The sequence below is a fragment of the Panulirus ornatus genome, chromosome 22 (assembly GCF_036320965.1).
Source record: "Panulirus ornatus isolate Po-2019 chromosome 22, ASM3632096v1, whole genome shotgun sequence".
Lineage (NCBI taxonomy): Eukaryota > Metazoa > Arthropoda > Malacostraca > Decapoda > Palinuridae > Panulirus > Panulirus ornatus.
The window spans coordinates 18,789,277-18,811,076 of NC_092245.1; the positions used below are offsets into that span (position 1 = coordinate 18,789,277).

General features: G+C 39.4%; 1 protein-coding gene across 5 annotated transcripts in view; it reads right to left on the reverse strand.

Moving 5' to 3' along the window:
* Positions 1-21,800, reverse strand: part of Ubr3 (Ubr3 ubiquitin ligase) — a 169,377-nt gene that overhangs the window by 55,132 nt on the left and 92,445 nt on the right. For all 5 annotated transcript variants that reach the window (XM_071676245.1, XM_071676244.1, XM_071676241.1 and 2 more), the window contains exons 14-19: positions 19,816-19,997; positions 15,469-15,602; positions 14,613-14,758; positions 8,299-8,465; positions 5,828-6,072; positions 4,960-5,133 (exon numbers count right to left, since the gene is read on the reverse strand). In XM_071676245.1, coding sequence (XP_071532346.1) covers positions 4,960-5,133; positions 5,828-6,072; positions 8,299-8,465; positions 14,613-14,758; positions 15,469-15,602; positions 19,816-19,997 — 1,048 coding nt within the window. The remainder of the gene's footprint in view (positions 1-4,959; positions 5,134-5,827; positions 6,073-8,298; positions 8,466-14,612; positions 14,759-15,468; positions 15,603-19,815; positions 19,998-21,800) is intronic.

Genomic DNA, 21,800 nt, shown 5'->3' on the forward strand with positions numbered 1-21,800 from the left:
CAAAGGGATCAGATCTAGAAATGGATGAAACTGAGGGAGATTATCCATGACCAACCTTCACAGGGCAACATATCCCAGAACTCTCCCAGTAAGTTCTGGTTTGGTTCTCTGTCACATATGAGCCACAATTGTTTTGCCATCAGAGGGTGTCTGCCTATAGTCCCTAACACTTCATCTCAAGACCAAGTCTCCACTGGGCTTACATCTTATAGTGCTCACACAAGCCTTACCAATATCTACATATATGTACAAACAAACTTGTCTGTTATGTTATGCAATTTCACTAATGTATTGTCAATTTTCATGATTTGAAAAGTTTAACACATTGCTTAGAATCTCCTCCAGAATTAAGAAAGCATTAAGGATGAAATATCTGAGTCTTTAATAAAACATTTTATCTATAACTATCCATATTGTTCATCAGTCTGTATCCTACATATCATTCCCAGGCACCAGAGACAGCAACCCTTGTAGTTCTTTCTCCTGACACAACACTACATGCATATACAGTCCACTATATAAACATCATTTTCCCTGCCAGACACTAAGTTCTTTTACTTTACCTTCCTTTGTTATTGTGTACTTTCTTAATCACCACACTCCTAATCATTGTGGTGAAAGGTAATAAGTAAACAACAACAGAGATAGTTACAGGTAAAAAAGGCGATATGTGTCAGGAAAAATGAGCAACCTTTTGGAAAAATCTATGTAAAATGCAGTGTTTTCTGGAAAAAGAGCTCTAAGGGATAAGCTTGTTAATACTATGAATTTAGCCCTTAAGACACATCTAGATTATCATTTCATTTTCACACCATCCTTTATACAAACACCTGTTCCTATGACACAGCCCCTTTCAATCATTTCATTAAATATACCTCTGGTGTCGTGTACCCATTCAATAGACTAGGTGAGAGAAATGGGTGGAGATGAAAGTCAAGGAAAAGCATGTCCATATGGAACTATCAGGGAGTATGCAGAGTTACATGGAAAAGGTGGTACATGACCAACTCTACATAACATACAGCATGGCTACAGATTCCACCACACTGACAACCATTTCCCTAAAATACACATCCAACTCACTTCTTTTGCCTTATCTGACTCTGGTATTTAACGGTATCAATATCAAGGGAAGGTATGCAAAATGAAAAGCAAAAGGGAAAAATATACCAAAGGGATGGGTGTCAATATGGGGTAACTTTGAAAACATGTGTATTTTATCATCCTGACAGATTCCTCTGTACTGTACCAACACACACTTCCCTGACATACACCCTGTTCATTTTTTCATCTTACCTACATTCCTCTTTGAAGAAGGAAAGGAGGTGAAAGGAGTAACTGAGGGAATATATCAAGAAAATGAATATCAATAAGGAGAAATCTGAAGATCACAATGTTTACACATTCCTCCAAACTGACATCCATCGTTTTAAAACACACCCTAACTCCATTCTTGCACTTGACCTATCTTCTTCCCACCAAAAGGAAGACAAAGTAATTCTCCTCTTCCATATGGGATGAAGAAGGTAGGTAAGGTGAAAAAAAAGAGAGGAGTGGGCTCATGTCACTGGAACTTGTGGTAATATGGAAGAATCCATGAACATAACACTGCACTTTCACTGATTTCTCCATTATGATGCTCATTTCATTGACATACACCTCAACTCATTCCTGTTCCCTAAAGTGGTGGGTAAGTTGAAAAATGTGAGTTGATGTACAAATCAGGGAAACAGGTGTCAACATGAAGAAATTTACGAAAATGTAATGTACTATCAAGACAAGTTACAATGATTACACTCACATTCACTGGCAATAGGTATGAAGGATACAGTCTGATAAATAAACGATACGCAAAGATAATAATTCAATATCATAATTTCTGATGTTCCACTTTTCAAAGTGTAATTTGAATTCTTAGAGGAGATACTACACAAAGTGATGAATTTTTCAAATCTCAAAAATTTTCAATTGACCACATGAAATGCTTTAAGTAACATACACTAATAAATTTCTAGGTGTAGAAACTGGTAAGGCAGATGTGACCAATACTGGAGGTAAGGCCAGTGTCCTTAGCTGAAATGTCTAGAACTGTAGGCAGGTCTCCTTCCAATGGCATAACAGCTGTGGCATCTTAGTGACAAAGAACTAGATCAGAGCCTATGAGGAGAGGACAGGGTACATGGTACTCCATGAAGGGCTTGTTGAGGATCACTTCTCTCAAGCTCATCCATCTCCAAATCTGATCCAAGGAATTCACCTGGAGAACTACAGCTCCCCTATCAAAATTCATTAGCGTGCTTTTACTAACTTCACTTTCCTTTCATTCTCCAAGACTTTCCATTTTCTTTCCTTTATTGTTTAAAGCACTAAGCAAAAGCACACACAATCCTAACCACATACCCAGTTAAACTCAGTTATATCCTCATGTTCACACTACATATTAAAAATACTATTCATTCATTATGACACTTGAAATATTAGATTCACAAAAAGAAAAACACTCATATTCTTGATGAAGTACAAGTAAGTCATTCCTATCCCCCTTATATGAAAAAGTACCTTCCTGCCAATTCTCAGAGATAATGCAAATAAAAAATGAGTGGAATAAAAAAAGAAGGCCATCAGTATACATAATTACCCACTTCTGATAAAATACTTATGCGTGAGAAATGCAGAGGCTGGTGTAAAAATTTATGGGAGTGAGGGTGAAAGAAAAGAAGTTGAGAATAAATGTGAATAAAAGCAAGGTTATTTGGTTTAGCAGTGAAAAGAGATGGATTATTTGGAGGGTGAGTTTGAATGGAGCTCAGAGGAAGTGGGGAGTTTTAGATACCTGGGGACTGATATGGCAGTGAATAGAACTGCAGGGCTGAAGTGAGCCATGGTGCATGAAGGTGCACAGGTCTAGGGCACACATGGGAATGTGTGAAAAGAGAGGGTACTATCTTTAAATGGCAAAGATGGGTATGTAATGGTATGGCAGTCCTATCATTGCTGCATTGATGCAAGGTGTAGGCTTGAGACAAAAATATTAAAGAAGGGTGAATATGTTAGAAATGAAATATTTGAGGAATGTCGTTGTGTAAGGAGCATTGATCAAATATAAAAAATGATGGGGTAAGAGAAGTGTGGTAGTAACAGCACATATGAGATAGCATAGTAGGGTGTGCTGAAATGGTTTGGACATATAGAAAGGATGACTGAGGAAAGGATGCCTAAGAAGGTACATGTCAGAAGTGGAAGAAACAAATGACACAAGCAATAGCAAAGCAAGCAACTAAATTCACTTAGGGAAGCCCCCTGGTGGACCTTACAAGCAAGAAGCAAGCCACTCAATTGTCTGAACTTGTGTCCCAACCTTTTGCAACACAGTTCACCATCATCCCTAACCTCATCTATGAACATTAAAAATCTAAGACTATACACAATAGCTCCACTCCAATATGACTTAACTCAAAAATTAAGTAAAGTATTATATTCTCATAATAACATAAAAAGGGGTATTACAATAAAAGTGAAAACAAAAAATAAAAAATTGAAATAGTGAATATCCTTATTCATCATACCAAAGTCTCAGACCATCACCAACCTGCTGCAGCTAACACTGTTGTGTTGTCTCCAAATACACTAATTCTTAAAATAAAAACACAGTACTTACAATTCATGTACAAAAAAAATAATCCATAAGACAGATATAAAGTAAAGACAGTAAATGGACATCAAACAATGGCCAGTATGTCCACAGGATGCCAAGCAAGCAAGATGAATGTGGGAGAATGGTTACTTGGCTTAACTTCACCTCCATAAACTAGCATCTGTCAGCCTTGTATATTCTGTAATGGTCAGAGAGGTTCAATCCTCATGAACTCACCTAATCTTAGGGGTTAAATGGAGCTTTAACTCTCCATCAAGCACATGCTCATATGGCTTTGTCCATTGATGAGAAATGAGGCCTAAAATAGATCATCTTGGCATGCCTACAAAATAAATTATTTTGGCCTAACTGATTATGATGCAAGACTCCAAAATGGGTAATAAAGAAAGGACCAATGCCTAGCCATATACCTTAAAACGAATAACAGAATTTGTAATAAAGAAAGGACTAATGCCTGGCCATATATCTTAAAACGAATAAACGAAATATCTTAAAAAAATTCCCCCACCAATGATAGTGAAATGTACTACCTTCCCTAGCTGCTATCCTTGGACAGTCTCATACACACACACACACACACACACACACAAAAAAAAAATAATTTTTATCTATTTATTATAGTTTCCCTCTGTCTCCTGCATTAACGAGGTAACGCAAGGAAACAGATGAAAGAATGGCCCAACCCACCAACATAAACATGTATATACATAAACACCAACACAGACACTTATTCATACCTATACATTTCAATGTTTACATACATATACATACAAAGACATATACATATATACACATGTACATATTCATACAAGCAGCCTTCATCCATTCCCACCACCATCCCAATACATGAAATGGCAGCCCCCTCCCCCCGTGTGCATGCAAGGTAGCGCTAGGAAAAGGCAACAAAGGCAACATTCATTCACACTCAGTCTCTAGCTGTCATGTGTAATGCACTGAAACTACAGCTCCCTTTCCACATCCAGGCCCAACAAAACTTTCCATGGTTTACCACAAACGCTTCACATGCCCTGGTTCAATCCACTGACAGCATGTCCACCCTGGTATACCACATTGTTCCAATTCACTCTATTCCTTGCACACCTTTCACCCTCCTGTATGTTCAGGCCCCAATTGTTCAAAAAAGTGAAGTGAAAAAAAATAAATAAATAAAGGAGAGGGGGGGGGGGACCAGAGGCAAATTGGATACAAAAGATAAACACACAACTTTTATCTCCCAACACCTCTTAACTAGAAAGAATGCCGTATATTAAAATGTTAAACTACATTACAAAACATTTTCTTACCATCTGAGCAGGAGCTGATTGATGGAGTTGGGTTGAGATGAACCCTTGACACAATACAGTTGACATTGGTAAATATATCATCTGTCACAAACCACTTGCAAAACTGGCCATCAGGTTTGTCATCATCTGCTTCTATGGCACCATCATAGTATTGTGCAGCCATTACTTCACCACCTACAAACAACATGGTAAGAATTCAATTAACTTAAGTTGAAAGATATCACACACTTAATCCATAACTCATGGAATCAAGTCTGAAGGAAAAGTAAAAGGACTTTCCTCTGAAAAAAATCATCCTCATACTACATCACCCTGAAGCTCACCTGATGGTTTGGCACGCATTCTGAAGCTCCACATTAAACCTCGAAAGATTTCGGTGCTTTCATGTTTCCCATTTGTCCCATTCACTTCTTCCTGTTACTATACTTTCATGCTTTCCTCTCTTCTTTGTGTATTCCTGCTAAGGCAACCTGTATTTCTATTTCTGTGCATCCATATCTTTCAGAACAAGCAGGAAGCATCTGTTTCACTAACATCATAACCCAGTAAATATGATATAATTTCATATCTTTAATTTTAGGGGGGATTCTTCATTAAATCTCTGGTAAACCATATAAGCTGTTAAATGCTGCTTGCTGCCTCCTACATAATGCTGCTAACTGCTTCCTACACAATTTATCTACTTCTATTATGATATCTCCCTCTATCCATCACAGTCCTCTATGTAACCCTATCTTTGAACTACTACATGGCAACTTGTAAACATGAAAGACACATTAAGATCTGCCAACCTTTATAAGACAAAAACATGGCAGAAAAGGATGATGGATTTCTAACTATAAACATATGCCACCATTTATATGCCTACCTTGTGAACGATGCTTTGCTTGGTATTCAACTGTCAGCTCCAAAAGATACACGGACAGAGCTAAGAGATGGTCTGTAGTGGAAACTTCATTGAGAGCTTTATATAACAACATGAAGAGTACAGTATGAAAACTCCTGCAGGCAATTACCCTTTGGGGGTCTGTGTACGGACTTGTGACAGCACTTGGTAAACGGAAAGGTGGCCAAAGGTTTCCTGAGCTGCCAATATTTCCAGACTGTTTGCAGCTGCAAAAAAATATGTACATAAATTCAAAGCTTATCCAACAGACTTTCAAAAAATAAAAGACATTTTTGCATCTTTTATATATTTACAGTTACTATGAAGCTATAAAAGTAATATGTACAGTAATATTAATGGAAAAAAAATTCTGAATGTTGGCAAATTCAGTCTTTTCATTAATCTCTAATGGTAGGCACTACCTTGCTGGAGATGACCAATGTAAACTAATCTCTGAATACTCCAAATATCAAAAGTTTCTGCATTATCACCCATATGAAGAGAACTTCCATCTAAACAAGTCCTCTAGAATCTTTATCAGCAAACATAAAATCTTCCTTGTGTAATTTCAAAGAGCTTCACAAAAGCAAACTGGGATATTTCCATACCTTCTAGAACCCTTGATTAATGATACAAAATGGTACGACACTAGAAAACAACCCTTAGTTAATCTTCATGTATAGGGTACAGAGACTACCAATTAGCTATGATATGACCACCCTGATGGCTTTTTTGGATTCTTTCGCTATTCTTTGTGCTCCATCATCAAAAAGAACCAGAACCCAAAACCATACAAAGAGTAATCAAGCATTTTCTAGAAGAAGGAGGCAGAATCTAAGAGAAGGAGGCAGAAGGAGATGAGCAACTAAACTTCTGCATGGTGTGAGTTTCCCAGGAATGCCTCTATGAGACAGGTAACGGAGCACAGGTAAATAAAGAAAGCAACTGAAAATACACAACATATCAAATAATAACATAAAAACACACATGACATTATATCACAAAATTAGAACATTGGCTCACTTAAAACAGTGTCTGCACCCCTTCAGAAATCCACGATCACCCCTAAGAGACGTAAATCCAACATTCATCCTCCTATAACACATATTTGTGTACCACTCTCGCCTATCAAAACATCACAAAAGCAGATATCACATGCAACACACACACATTATATTTGCTCCCAGCATCATAAACATTAACAAAAAAGATACAATTAAACTAAATACCCTCAGATCACTTACTGTCACCTGACTGGTCATCTGCTCTGTCACAGGCAAATATAAAAAGCTGCAAAACTACTGCTGCGTAATAACAAAAAACAAGTACATAGCAAAGAAAAATACTTTCAGTACCATTTCACCTCAGCATTTAGTTCTTTGCAATAACACTAGACCTTTCCCAAACAAATCACTTCATAACCCACCCCCTATGCCATAGGTTGGGGTATTGATGAGCATGTGTGAAGGAGGGTGGATGGGCTGGAAATAAGATGTTTTTTGAAGAAAATATGTGGTGTGAGGTGCTTTGATTGAGTAGGAAACAAAATGGTAAGAGAAAGTGTGGAAATAAGAAGAGTGAGGTTGACAGAGTTGAAGATGGCGCACTGAAATCATCTGGACATATGGACAGAAATTCTCCATAACTAGCAAATTCCAATGCTGCTTCTTAGCCTTTAGCATCTTGCTCGAACAGCCACTAACAGAGGGTAACTCTAGCGCAGTGTTATCTAAGGCTCCTAATGTCCCTACCAACAACTTAAACCTAATGTGTCTACCAAATATTCCAACCTACTACTTCTGCCTAATGTTTCCATTTAAGTTCCAACCTCTACTTCTACCTAATGTTTCTTCAACTGTTCCTACCAACTACTTCTATCTACTGCTCCTACCATTTTGCTAAATGGCAGGGCTGCCACACAGATCTCACTTCAGCAAAATCTAAGCAAAATCTAAAGTTATGAAGAAATGAATTGTGCAAGTTCAGAGTTGCCAAGTGTTATGCACAACAAGGAAAGATTGTATGTTTGTGGACAGAGTGCCAGAAGTCCACATGTGGGTATGGCTGAAAGAAAAGACAGGTACCAGGGTCAAAGGAGTGCAAATTGATAACCACTAAAGTGCTAGCTCACTACAAAGCCATCACTAACCCTCCCAATACTTGGGCAGTTTGTACCAGTAATATGTTTCCCTGGAAGGTGACTGCCTATCACCAATTATCTCACTTTATCCAATCCCTTTATGATGCTTTTGTTTATACACAGGTCACAAAAGTCTTCTGAGCAGCCCTGACTCTAAAGCAACTCCACTACTTTACCTGAAAATTGGTAATATATGAAAGCTCTGAAGAGATTTTATGTACCTTATCTGCACCATGTGGACATGTACTGGAATAAGAATAAAACAGAGATGCACAAAGAAAACACAGTTTAAAAACTCCTTCAAGACACTTACTATAACTTAAACCTGTCCAAAGAGGCCTGAAAATCTCTCCTCTGAACTGCCCGCAGAAGGACATAAATGGGATCATAAAGATTCTCCCAAACTTCATCTCGTGGTATATACATCCCTTGCTGCATTGTGCCTGATGCTTCAAAGTTGGGGGCTCTATATGATGACACCTATGAGGATACAAAAACATACATTTCAGAACACCCAAATGCAGTTCAATTCAGATACATACCAGATGGCCATTTCAAAATGTATCTTGGAATTTTGCATTCCAATATTTGATACATCATTACATGATATAAATATAAAAACAGATTTTTAAGTCTAAAATATTAACTTCTAAACGTAAAGAGGGAATGCTGAGGAGAATTTTGTTTCTCAAAGTTCTGTTCAGTTTCCTAAACACTTCCTTCTTTGTAAAGAAGACTTTTTAATAAATAACCCTATTCAATTACAAATACTTTATTTCATTTTTTATCTATTATACTTAATCGCCGTCTCCCACATCAGTGAGGTAGCGCAAGGAAACAGACGAAAGATTGGCCCAACCCACCCACATACACATGTATATACATAAACGCCCACACACATACATATACATACCTATATATTTCAACATAATTATACATACACATACACAGATATATACATATATACACATGTACATATTCATACTTGCTGCCTTCATCCATTCCCACCGCTACCCTACCACACATGAAATAGCATGAAAAAGCGAGGTAGCACTAGGAAAAGACAAAAAAAGGCCACATTCGTTCACACTCAGTCTCTGGCTGTCATGTGTAATGCACCAAATCTACAGCTCAATCCACTGACAGCACATCCACCCCGATATACCACATCGTTCCAATTCACTTTATTCCTTTCACGCCTTTCACCCTCCTGTATCTTCAGGCCCCCAATTGCTCGAAATCTCTTTCACTCCATCCCTCTACCTCCAATTTGGTCTCCCACTTCTCGTTCCCTCCATCTCTGACACATACATCCTTTGTTAATCTTTCCTCACTCATTCTCTCCATGCGACCAAACCATTTCAATACACCCTCTTTTGCTCTCCTAACCACACTCTTTTTATTTCCACACATCTCTCTTACCCTTTCATTACTTACTCTATCAAACCTCCTGACACCACATATTTTCCTCAAACAGCTCATTTCTAACACATCCACCCTCCTTCACACAACCCTATCTATAGCCCATGCCTCGCAACCATATAACATTGTTGGAACCACTATTCCTTCCCATTTTTGCTCTCCAAGATAATGTTCTCGCCTTTCACATTCTTCAATGCCCCCAAAACCTTCGCCCCCTCCCCCACCCTGTGACTCACTTCCGCTTCCATGGTTCCATCTGCTGCTAAATCCACTCCCAGATATCTAAAACACTTCACTTCTCCAGTTTTCTCCATTCAAACTCATCTCCCAATTAACTTGTCCTTCAACCCTACTGAACCTAATAATCTTGCTCTTGTTCACATTTACTCTCAGCTTTCTTCTTTCACACACTTTACCAAACTCAGTCACCAACTTCTGCAATTTCTCACCCAAATCAGACATCAACACTGTATCATCAGCGAACAACAACTGACTCACTTTCCCAAGCCCTTTCATTCACAAAAGACTGCAGACTTGCCTCTCTCTCCAAAACTCTTGCATTCATCTTCCTAACCATCCCATCCATAAACAAATTAAACAACCATGGAAACATCACGCACCCTTGCCGCAAACCGACATTTACTGGGAACCAATCACTTTCCTCTCTTCCTACCCATACATAAGCCCTACATCCAAGGTAACTTACCTCCCACACCATGTACTCTTAATACTTTCCACAAAGCATCTCTATCAACTCTTACCATATGCATTCTCCAGATACATAAATGCTACATACAAATCCATTTGTTTTTCTAAGTATTTCTCATATACATTCTTCAAAGCAAACACCTGATCCACACATCCTGCACCACTTCTGAAACCACACTGCTCTTCCCCAATCTGATGCTCTGTACATACCTTTACCCTCTCAATCAATACCCTCCCATATAATTTCTCAGGAATACTCAACAAACTTATACCTCTGTAATTTGAACACTGACCTTTATCCCCTCTGCCTTTACACAATGGCACTATGCATGCATTCTGCCAATCATCAGGCACTTCACCATGAACCATACATATATTGAATATCCTTTCCAACCAGTCAACATCACAGTCACCCCCTTGTTTTCATAAATTTCACTGCAATACCCTCCAAACCCACTGCCTTGCCAGCTTTCATCTTCTGCAAAGCTTTCACTACCTCTTCTCTGTTTACCAAACCATTTTCCCTGACCCCTCTCACTTCGCACACCACCTCGACCAAAACACCCTATATCCTGCCACTTTATCAAACAAGTTCAACAAACCTTCAAAATACTCACTCCATCCCCTTCTCACTTAACCACTACTTGTTATTACCTCCCCATTAGCCCCCTTCACTGATGTTCCCATTTGTTCTCTTGTCTTACACACTTTATTTACCTTCTTCCAAAACATCTTTTTATTCTCCCTAAAATTTAATGATGCTCTCTCACCCCAACTCTCATTTGCACTCTTTTTCACCTCTTGCACCTTTCTCTTGACCTCCAGCTGCTTTCTTTTATACATCTCCCAGTCATTTGCACTACTTCCCTGCAGAAATCATCCAAACACCTTTCTCTTATCTTTCACTAACGATCTTAATTCTTCATCCCACCACTCACTACCTTTTCTAATCTGCCCACCTCCCACCTTTCTCATGCCACAAGAATCTTTTGCGCAAACCATCACTGCTTCCCCAAATACATCCCATTCCTCCCCTACTCCCCTTATGTTATTTGCTCTCAACTTTTGCAATTCTGCACTAAATCTCTCCTGGTACTTCCTCACACAAGTCTCCTTTCCAAGCTACCTTACTCTCACCACTCTCTTCACCTCAACATTCTCTTTTTTCAAAACCTCTACAAATCTTCACTTTTGCCTCCACAAGATAATGATCAGTCATCCCTCCAGCTACCCCTCTCAGCACATTAACATCCAAAAGTCTCTCTTTCACAAGCCTATCAATTAACATGTAATCCGATAATGCTCTCTGGCTATCTCTCCTACTTACATATGTATACTTATGTACATCTTTCTTTTAAAACCAGATATTCCCAATCACCGGTCCTTTTTCAGCACACGAATCTACAAGCTCTTCACCATTTCCATTTACAACACTGAAGATCCCAAATGCCACATTACCCACCTTTGCATTCAAATCACCCGTCATTATAATCCGGTCTCATGCATCAAAGCTGCTAACACACTCTCTCAGCTGCTCCCAAAACACTTGCCTCTCATGACCTTTCTTCTTATGACCAGTGCATAGGCACCAATAATCACCCATCTCTCTCCATATACTTTCAGTTTTACCCATATCAATCTAGAGTTTACTTTCTTACACTCTATTACATACTCCCATAACTCCTGCTTCAGTAGTAGTGCTACTCCATCCTTTGCTCTTGTCCTCTCACCAACCCCTGACTTCACTCCCAAGACATTCCTAAACCACTCTTCCACTCTACCCTTGAGCTTTGTTTCACTCAGAGCCAAATCATTCAGGTTCCTTTCCTGAAAAATACTACCTATCTCTCCTTTTTTCTTATCTTGGTTACATCCAAACACATTTAAACACCTGAGTCTGAGCCTTCGAGGAGGATGAGCACTCCCCGCATGACTCATTCTGTTTCCCCTTTTAGAAAGGAGGGGAGGGTTTCTAGTCCCCACTCCCACCCCCTTCAGTTGCCTTCTATGACACACAGGGAATATGTGGGAAGTACATGATGTGTAATTTCGAGTTGCTACTACTTTTATGAACTCATATGTAGACAGGTTGTTCCAAGGAGGCAGATGTAACCTAGTTATGCCTAATACATCTGAAACACATTTTTCTATCTCTCTTGCTCTATAATTCCTTATTACTCTCTTTTCTCCTTACATAGCTCAGCGATTCCACCTTCACCCATTAAAAATCATGGATCTCCAACACTGTGTTACACAAATAGCTTAACCTTAAAAAAAATAAACAACTAATATAATTAATATGCCAAAAATAAAATTCCTTTTTGAGCAGTGACACTGAATATAACAAATAATCATTTATCCCTACATGGTTACTTAAGGCTTTCAGTCAGATTAATCCCTCTTTCTTTAACCACACTAATACTTCCGGAACTCTAAAACCTCATGTCATTTATGATATACATATGAAAAACCCCATTTAAAAGCCATATTTTCTTTCCTTTCAAAAACTCTTGACTAGTTCTACCCTCCAGTGTTTTTCATTCAAGGCCTGCTCTCTGATAGAACTTTGGTCCATGACTTGACATTTATAGCACAAACACAGACTTAGGACAGCATACATTTTTCTTTCACCTGAGATGGACTTAACAGGGGCATGTTGGTCAAGAGAGAGAAAGAGAGGGAATGGGGCCCTACAGGTATAAAAGTCCCTCCGCATACAGTACAAATAAGTAAATACAAATAGGAAATGACAACAACAAAAAATAATCTGAGACACTTTCCCTCTGAGGCACAGTACCGTGAGCATAAGGGGATCTCTAGGATTTTCCCTAGGAAAACTGGGGCTAGGACCTAACCTCTGTCTATCTGATGGAAAAACACTGGCTTCCCCACTCACTGCCATCCTCCCAACTCAGCAGTAGCAGCTCACTTTTTTCTGGCTCACCTTCAGCTAATTAGATACCAACACGAAGATGATGTCATCAATGAACTCATCCCTGGCCACCTGGCAGCTCAGAATTAACAGATCACAAGCATCAATCCAAAAGGAGTCACAGTTGGTACAGTTACTGCATTTTTTTTTTTTTTTTTTTTTTTTTTAAGAAAAGAGATGGGAAGGCAAGGCAGGATAAAGAATACAAGAATAATGTTGTTGGGTTACTACCTCAGAGGGAAAAGGTTTTTCAAATCTAAAAACCTATCATTTCTATCCTCAGTAGTTTGTCACATGAATATGAAAGCACATCCATGAGAAGGAAGGTTTGGTGAAAAATCTTTCCTATAAGAAAACTAAACCCACAGGCAGAAATAAAGAGCTTCAGTGGTGAATCATGGACACAATAGTATATGTTTCTCCAGATGGAGGAATCCCTACACCCATAAAGGGTGGATCCAAAATGTCTCAGTCAAGGGAATGTCTGAAACTGTGGTAGAGGGGTGCTAAGAACCACTTGTAGTTGATTTTCTCCAGGAAAAGGTGTCTGATGATGTCTCAGGCAGAGGCCAACTACCTCACATCAAGTGCTCTTGCACTGAGCTTAGGTTAACCCAATAAAACAAATCCCTTAACCAAGTACAAATATTCCTAGACAAAAGACGGTTCCCAGGTTCCAGGGTGCAATTAGTACATAATCCAATAACACTTTTTCACTGTTTACACAACTCACCCATGTATACCTATGTATGCCCCTTATCCTAAACCAAGAAAGTATCCCCAATCACCAGTCCTTTTTTAGCACACAACTTCACAAGCCATTTCCCTCTTTCCTTCACAGTGGGTATCCTAAACCCCCTTACCCCCTAATTATACTCTAAATTGCCACTTCAAACACTCAATCCCTTTTATCAACAATGCTGACACACACACAGTCGGCTCCTCCCCGAACACCCCTCTCTTCACTCTAATCACTACCAGGTGAATATACAATGGACAATCACCCACCTCTCATGATCCATCTTCATTTTCACCTACAACAACCTGAAGCTCATTTCCTTAAAACTCTTTTACATATTCTCACAACTCATTCAGCAAAAGTGTTACCTCCTTTTTCTCCTCCCTTCACATTAACCCAACACTTTACCCCTATGAAATTCACAAACCAATCCTGCCGTCTCTCCTTGAGCTTAGTTTCACTCAGAGCCTGAACATGCCTAAACATAACATCTGTCTTTCCCTTATTTTCGTCCTAGTTACATCCAAGCACATTTAGACTTCTGGCCTTAGTAAATTATTAGGGGGTTTGCTGACATTAAATGTCAAATAAAAACTACGAAAGTTCAATCACTTGTGATGGTGAGGTAAATCCACAAAACTAAAAGAAAAACAGAACATGTAAAGGTTTGCGTAACCAATACTGAGCATGTGTATGGGAACTAATGTTTAGGCCTAAGCTCACTGTCTCAAGAAAAAAAAATTCAAAAATTTCTGCCTAACTAACATGGAAATATAATGCACTGTGGCTTGTATTAGAAAAAAGAGGCACAGCTTGTGCATCTTACCTTACTTAGTACAGTTTCAAAATCTCTGCTCTGTGCTGCACTTCCACATTTTTCTGGCATGAATTCCATAAGCTGAGAATGAGTCTTGTCCCCCATACACAATAAAGTAACCATCTCCAACTGTGCTAATTCACTTTCACTTAAGCCTGCAAAACATCATTTGGGAGTAGTAAGTTGGTGAATATGTGAAAAGGAAAAATTATTTTGAAATAGAACAGCCAAAACTAAATAAATAATCAAATAAATCAAAGGGAATACTGATCTCAAATCCAACTGCCATCTGCAAAAGAGAACCAAGCTTCATCTCAAAGTTCATGCAAATCCCACAGAAAATAAGCTCTTGGTTATTGATGGAGTGCAGGTCAATGACATTAGCCTGTCGGCAGTCAGTAACTGGTTTAGTGTGGCCCCATTTTATGAGCACTGACAGAGGACACCTTTGGTTATTCACAAGGGATGAGTGAAAATCATGAAGATACAGGCTGAATCCTGACCCAAGTATTTCCAGGAATCTCTCATACTCACAGGACATATCATAAAGGGAGAAATTAGGGTATGGAAGAAGATTAAAGTAGATTTTGATACTGACCATAACTGAATTTTTTCCACAGAGATTAGGTTAAATACGTAACAATTTTAGTAGTCACTATATTGTTTTCCCACATATGTTTGTAAAATTAAAAGGGATACCTGTACAATGATAGGCACAATTGCTAAGTGGTTATCAGAATAGTGAAAGTCAACAACTGCAAGCACATTGTCAGGTATACTCTTTAAGAATCTTTTAACATGCGAGAGTGAAACAAAGCATGTAAATACCTATGATTCTGCAACAACATGTAAAACAGCATATTACCAATGTTAGTCCTGACAGTCATAAGAGTTGCCAGGAAAGTAAGACATGACTCCAAAATTGTCATCTCATGCTCAGAGTCCAAGAAGCTGTTGGATGCTCTTGGTGACACGCTAAGAGACTCGAGAACGTGAAATCTGTAGAGAAATCAAAAATAGATTAACTTTAATAAAAAAATATAATCTTACAATAATCTACAAAAAAAAGGTTACATCAATTTCTCACTACAGAAAAAAGCCATCTTTAAGTAGTAGGGTAGCTTATGCTGTGATGAAATACAAGCTGCTGATCAGACTTTTATGTACACAAGTCTTTCAATAAAGAAAAAGCCATCTTCAAGTATCAAGGTAGCTAAAGTTGTGATAAAATACAAGCTGCTAATCAGTCTCTAATTCTCAATATTTCTACATTTGTCTTCCTCAGGGGGGATATAACACAGAAGTATCTTCCATGGGATTATATAAAATGCTGCAGGATTAGGTTCCTCATTGCTGTGGTGCAATGCTCCTGATTGGCAAGTCCTTATTCGCCTGCTCGCATTCAACCAAGCACTGCCCATCAATCTAAAGGCCGATGATGCCCACCTATAGCTCCCTGCTACTGTGTTTATGTTGACTTCAAGTAAAATATAGGCTGCTTCAACTACCTTCTTCCTTTGTCTGTCCTAGTATTTCTGGATAATGTGTGCCTCCTCCCATTTAGGGAAATGTTCAGCTTGTTCTACATGTACCATTACTGCATTGGTCATCTCAAAGTAGCTCATGGCATTCCTGTAAGCTCTTGTTCTTGTTTCCATGCCATGTATGGTCCTGTAGTATCCTTTGCATGGAATTCTGTACACCGCACTTTTTTCTTGTGTATACTTTGGTCTTTTATCTTTCACTATGTCTACTATTTTGGTCTCTGATCCTATTGTTATCTCTATGGAGGTTTTTTTTTTTTTTTTTTTTTTTTTTTTTTTTGCTGTCTCCCGCGTTTGCGAGGTAGCGCAAGGAAACAGACGAAAGAAATGGCCCAACCCACCCCCATACACATGTATATACATACGTCCACACACGCAAATATACATACCTACACAGCTTTCCATGGTTTACCCCAGACGCTTCACATGCCCTGATTCAATCCACTGACAGCACGTCAACCCCGGTATACCACATCGCTCCAACTCACTCTATTCCTTGCCCTCCTTTCACCCTCCTGCATGTTCAGGCCCCGATCACACAAAATCTTTTTCACTCCATCTTTCCACCTCCAATTTGGTCTCCCTCTTCTCCTCGTTCCCTCCACCTCCGACACATATATCCTCTTGGTCAATCTTTCCTCACTCATTCTCTCCATGTGACCAAACCATTTCAAAACACCCTCCTCAGCTCTCTCAACCACGCTCTTTTTATTTCCACACATCTCTCTTACCCTTACGTTACTCACTCGATCAAACCACCTCACACCACACATTGTCCTCAAACATCTCATTTCCAGCACATCCATCCTCCTGCGCACAACTCTATCCATAGCCCACGCCTCGCAACCATACAACATTGTTGGAACCACTATTCCTTCAAACATACCCATTTTTGCTTTCCGAGATAATGTTCTCGACTTCCACACATTCTTCAAGGCTCCCAGATTTTCGCCCCCTCCCCCACCCTGTGATCCACTTCTGCTTCCATGGTTCCATCCGCTGCCAGATCCACTCCCAGATATCTAAAACACTTTACTTTCACCAGTTTTTCTCCATTCAAACTTACCTCCCAATTGACTTGACCCTCAACCCTACTGTACCTAATAACCTTGCTCTTATTCACATTTACTCTTAACTTTCTTCTTTCACACACTTTACCAAACTCAGTCACCAGCTTCTGCAGTTTCTCACATGAATCAGCCACCAGCGCTGTATCATCAGCGAACAACAACTGACTCACTTCCCAAGCTCTCTCATCCCCAACAGACTTCATGCTTGCCCCTCTTTCCAAAACTCTTGCATTTACCTCCCTAACAACCCCATCCATAAACAAATTAAACAACCATGGAGACATCACACACCCCTGCTGCAAACCTACATTCACTGAGAACCAATCACTTACCTCTATGGAGGTACAGCTGGAAAATCTCCTAGTGAGTCTTGCTTCCCTAGTGTTCAGAACCGGTACCCTAAACTTTCACTTCTCTTCACTGCTCTTTCTGTCTCTGCTCCTATCCATGATTCTCCTTAGCTTCAGTTTCATCTTGATACTCCCTGGGTATTGAAGTTTTTTAAGGGAATGTGTTATCTGCTTGAATTCCTTCAAAAATTCAGGGTTGCATATCCCAAATGCCCTTGGGAAGAAACATGGCTCGAAATAAATGTCTGTAGTAATTTCTGTTAGTTTGTTTCCTGTATACATAAAATTTAAGTTCATCATCCCTTCTCCATGTCCAAGAACAGCAGGTTGCTCTATTTCTTCTTTTCGAATATGAACTGTATGTTTTCAGGTACAATGTTGACTCTTTGCAGAATCCTATGCATGTTGTTTCTCCTTGGGACTACAACCATCCATATGTCTCATCCAGGTTGACATTTTGCCTATGATGTTCTTGCAGTGTTGTTCTTCCTTAGTCTATGTAAAAATACAGGTTAAGACTGCACTCTGGGGAGAACCCATGGCTAGCTTGCTGTGCTACTAGCACTTGTTTCTCATGAATTCAAATGGGCAAAACCTGAAACACAAGAGTCATGGGTCTGACATAGTCCCGCCTTGGGAGGACAGATCCAAATCGCTTAAATCGCTGACCACTCTTTCCTCTGCCTAGACCCTACAACCTGCACACACATAAAAAAGCAGCAAGATAGAAGATTTTTCAGCCACACCTCCAAAGACATGAAAATATAAGGATCAGGAACCACAATAGGAGACAATGATAGAGAAGAGATCAAAGCATATACATGATAAAAATGTAGTGTACAGAATTCCATGAGGAGGATACTACAGAACATATATAATGGAAACAACCAGGAACAGAAGTAAGGAAAACAAACAGTAATAATTCAAAGAATCACAAATACAAAAGTGATACATGTAAAATAAAAAGGACATCTTTTGAAATGGCAGAAAGCACAAATTATCGCAATGAATGGACAGATAAAGGAGAAAAGTAGTGGAAGCAGTTTACATTTAACTAGAGGACAACATTAACACGGTAGCAGGAAGCTATAAGTGGGTCACAGCGACCACTAAACTAGTGGGACTAACTTGACTTTATGCAAGCATGCAGTCAAATGCAGTTGTGAGCAATTGACTGATCAGGGAGTGCCATGGCATTGCGCAATCTTGAACCTGGTACAGTAGTAGGATTTTTACTTGTTAGGTTGCATAAGCTGTCACAGATGTTTGGATGGGGTTGGCTTCTGATATAATTCTCTTTCTAGCTACTAGGGTCATGGTGTCTGATGTCCAATGTCAAAGTGAAAAGCTACTATTTTCTCTGCAACTGGCAAGTGTGGAATTCACAATTTTTCTTCTAAAACTAAATTGATTCATAAACCAGAGAAGCATCATTCCAATCTATAATGTGGTCTTCACTATGGACATCATTCACAATAGAAGAGCTGTTCTCTTGGCCGAGAAAGCTAAGCTGGTTTTAATCACGTCCATAGTGAAGGCTGGTAAGTTGTTCTGTAGGAGGAGGGGGGTCTAGGAAGTAAACAAGTGGTTGTTTGCTGATAACCCAGCACTGGTGGCAGATTCAAGTGAGAAACTGCAGAAGTTGGTGCTACCAGGGGAAATCAAGGAAAGGTCTGTGGGGGCTGGTTTTGGACAAGGGGCTTTGGTTTGAGCACATGATACATAAGAGCTAAAAAATGGATGGGAGTGAATGAAGCCTTTCCTTCATGTTCCTATCGTTATCTCACTCACAAGGAAACTGGCGAACAAGTATGATTCAAAAGGAAAGTAAAGGCCAAACTATGGACTCAAATAATGTTTTGGTGGAATATAGATCTAACTGTAATGTTAAAAGAAAAATCTTAAAATCCACTCTTTTGTCTAAAGGGGAAAAATTAACCTTTCAAATAGGCAGTGGACTCCAGACACCTTAATGCCAGCAAGCAGCAAGAAGATAATACCATAAGCCAACCCTGCCAAAATACACATGAGAGGTCAAGTAATTTTACTTAATGTTGCCATCTTTTCTGTTTTTTCACAAAGATTTTATGTATCTATTCGTCACTTTCCTGAAGAGGGTCTTAAGGTAATGACCAAAATAAAGCATGACAACACACAGTCTATACCAAGAGCTGATCAGTCACTGAGCAAATTACTTTATGCATAATGATGATACAATCTAACTGTATACAATTAAACAATGCTCTACCTGTCTAGCACTGTCAAAATAAAGTTGTCCGGAGGTAATTCACCAGCACATATCTGTAAAAGGTAGAGGTCGGCATCCACCATGGAGTTGCAGAAGTGGCACTGGATATATGTCATGGCCTGGCCCTTAATTTGAAGCCCATTACGGACCCACATGCCACTCAAAATTTCGTAGAAGGCAACCTAAGAAAAGATCATACATAAATATATTAATAAACGTACTTAGCTGATGTATGAAACTCAACAGATCGATATGCAATACAAAATGCTAATTCTCAACCCCACACTACATGGAGCATAATTTCCCATCCAAACTTTTAACAAGTGACTTCCCTCCCAACAGCTCCGATTCATTTTGCTTACTGCATATTCTTTGTGCAGATAATGCAACACAAACATCTAAAATCTTAACCAAATATTTTCTAAGTAACTTTTCTCATTGGATGAATTCGTATCTCCCATGGAATTTTGTTTAAGTAACCTGAGGGAATACTTCCCTCCTCTCCTCATATCTCATTCCACTAAATTATGGTAAAGTTCAATGCAATCTGTTGGTCCTTCAGTAGTTCCAAGTGATTTCTCGAATGAAGAGACAACACTGTTGAAGTGCACTCCAGCTTGGACAGGAAATGTCATACTTCTTCCTATGCCATCCCAATTATTCCTTTACTATTCACTTCAAAAATCTGACTTGACTTGCTTAACCCCTTTGGAGGATTACAAGACTATTTGGGAGACTTTTTGCCAATTATCTTTTTCATTGTTACTGTTTAATTACTGTTTAATGTCGGAGATGAGTTTATGGAAATTGAAACAACTTAAAAGCAATGCCATTTTTCCCATGAGAACCCACATGTAAATGCGAGTAACATTCCTTGGGACCTAATGATTGAATAAATAAAAGTAAATGACAATACTTAAAGCAAAGCCATTTTCCTTGCGCTACCTCACAAACGCAGAAGACAGCGACAAAGCAAAATATATATTTTTTTTTTTTTTTTTTTTTTTTTTTTATACCTCGTCGCTGTCTCCCGCGTTTGCGAGGTAGCGCAAGGAAACAGACGAAAGAAATGGCCCAACCCCCCCCCATACACATGTACATACACACGTCCACACACGCAAATATACATACCTACACAGCTTTCCATGGTTTACCCCGGACGCTTCACATGCCTTGATTCAATCCACTGACAGCACGTCAACCCCTGTATACCACATCGCTCCAATTCACTCTATTCCTTGCCCTCCTTTCACCCTCCTGCATGTTCAGGCCCCGATCACACAAAATCCTTTTCACTCCATCTTTCCACCTCCAATTTGGTCTCCCTCTTCTCCTCGTTCCCTCCACCTCCGACACATATATCCTCTTGGTCAATCTTTCCTCACTCATTCTCTCCATGTGCCCAAACCACTTCAAAACACCCTCTTCTGCTCTCTCAACCACGCTCTTTTTATTTCCACACATCTCTCTTACCCTTACGTTACTTACTCGATCAAACCACCTCACACCACACATTGTCCTCAAACATCTCATTTCCAGCACATCCATCCTCCTGCGCACAACTCTATCCATAGCCCACGCCTCGCAACCATACAACATTGTTGGAACCACTATTCCTTCAAACATACCCATTTTTGCTTTCCGGGATAATGTTCTCGACTTCCACACATTTTTCAAGGCTCCCAAAATTTTCGCCCCCTCCCCCACCCTATGATCCACTTCCGCTTCCATGGTTCCATCCGCTGACAGATCCACTCCCAGATATCTAAAACACTTCACTTCCTCCAGTTTTTCTCCATTCAAACTCACCTCCCAATTGACTTGACCCTCAACCCTACTGTACCTAATAACCTTGCTCTTATTCACATTTACTCTTAACTTTCTTCTTCCACACACTTTACCAAACTCCGTCACCAGCTTCTGCAGTTTCTCACATGAATCCGCCACCAGCGCTGTATCATCAGCGAACAACAACTGACTCACTT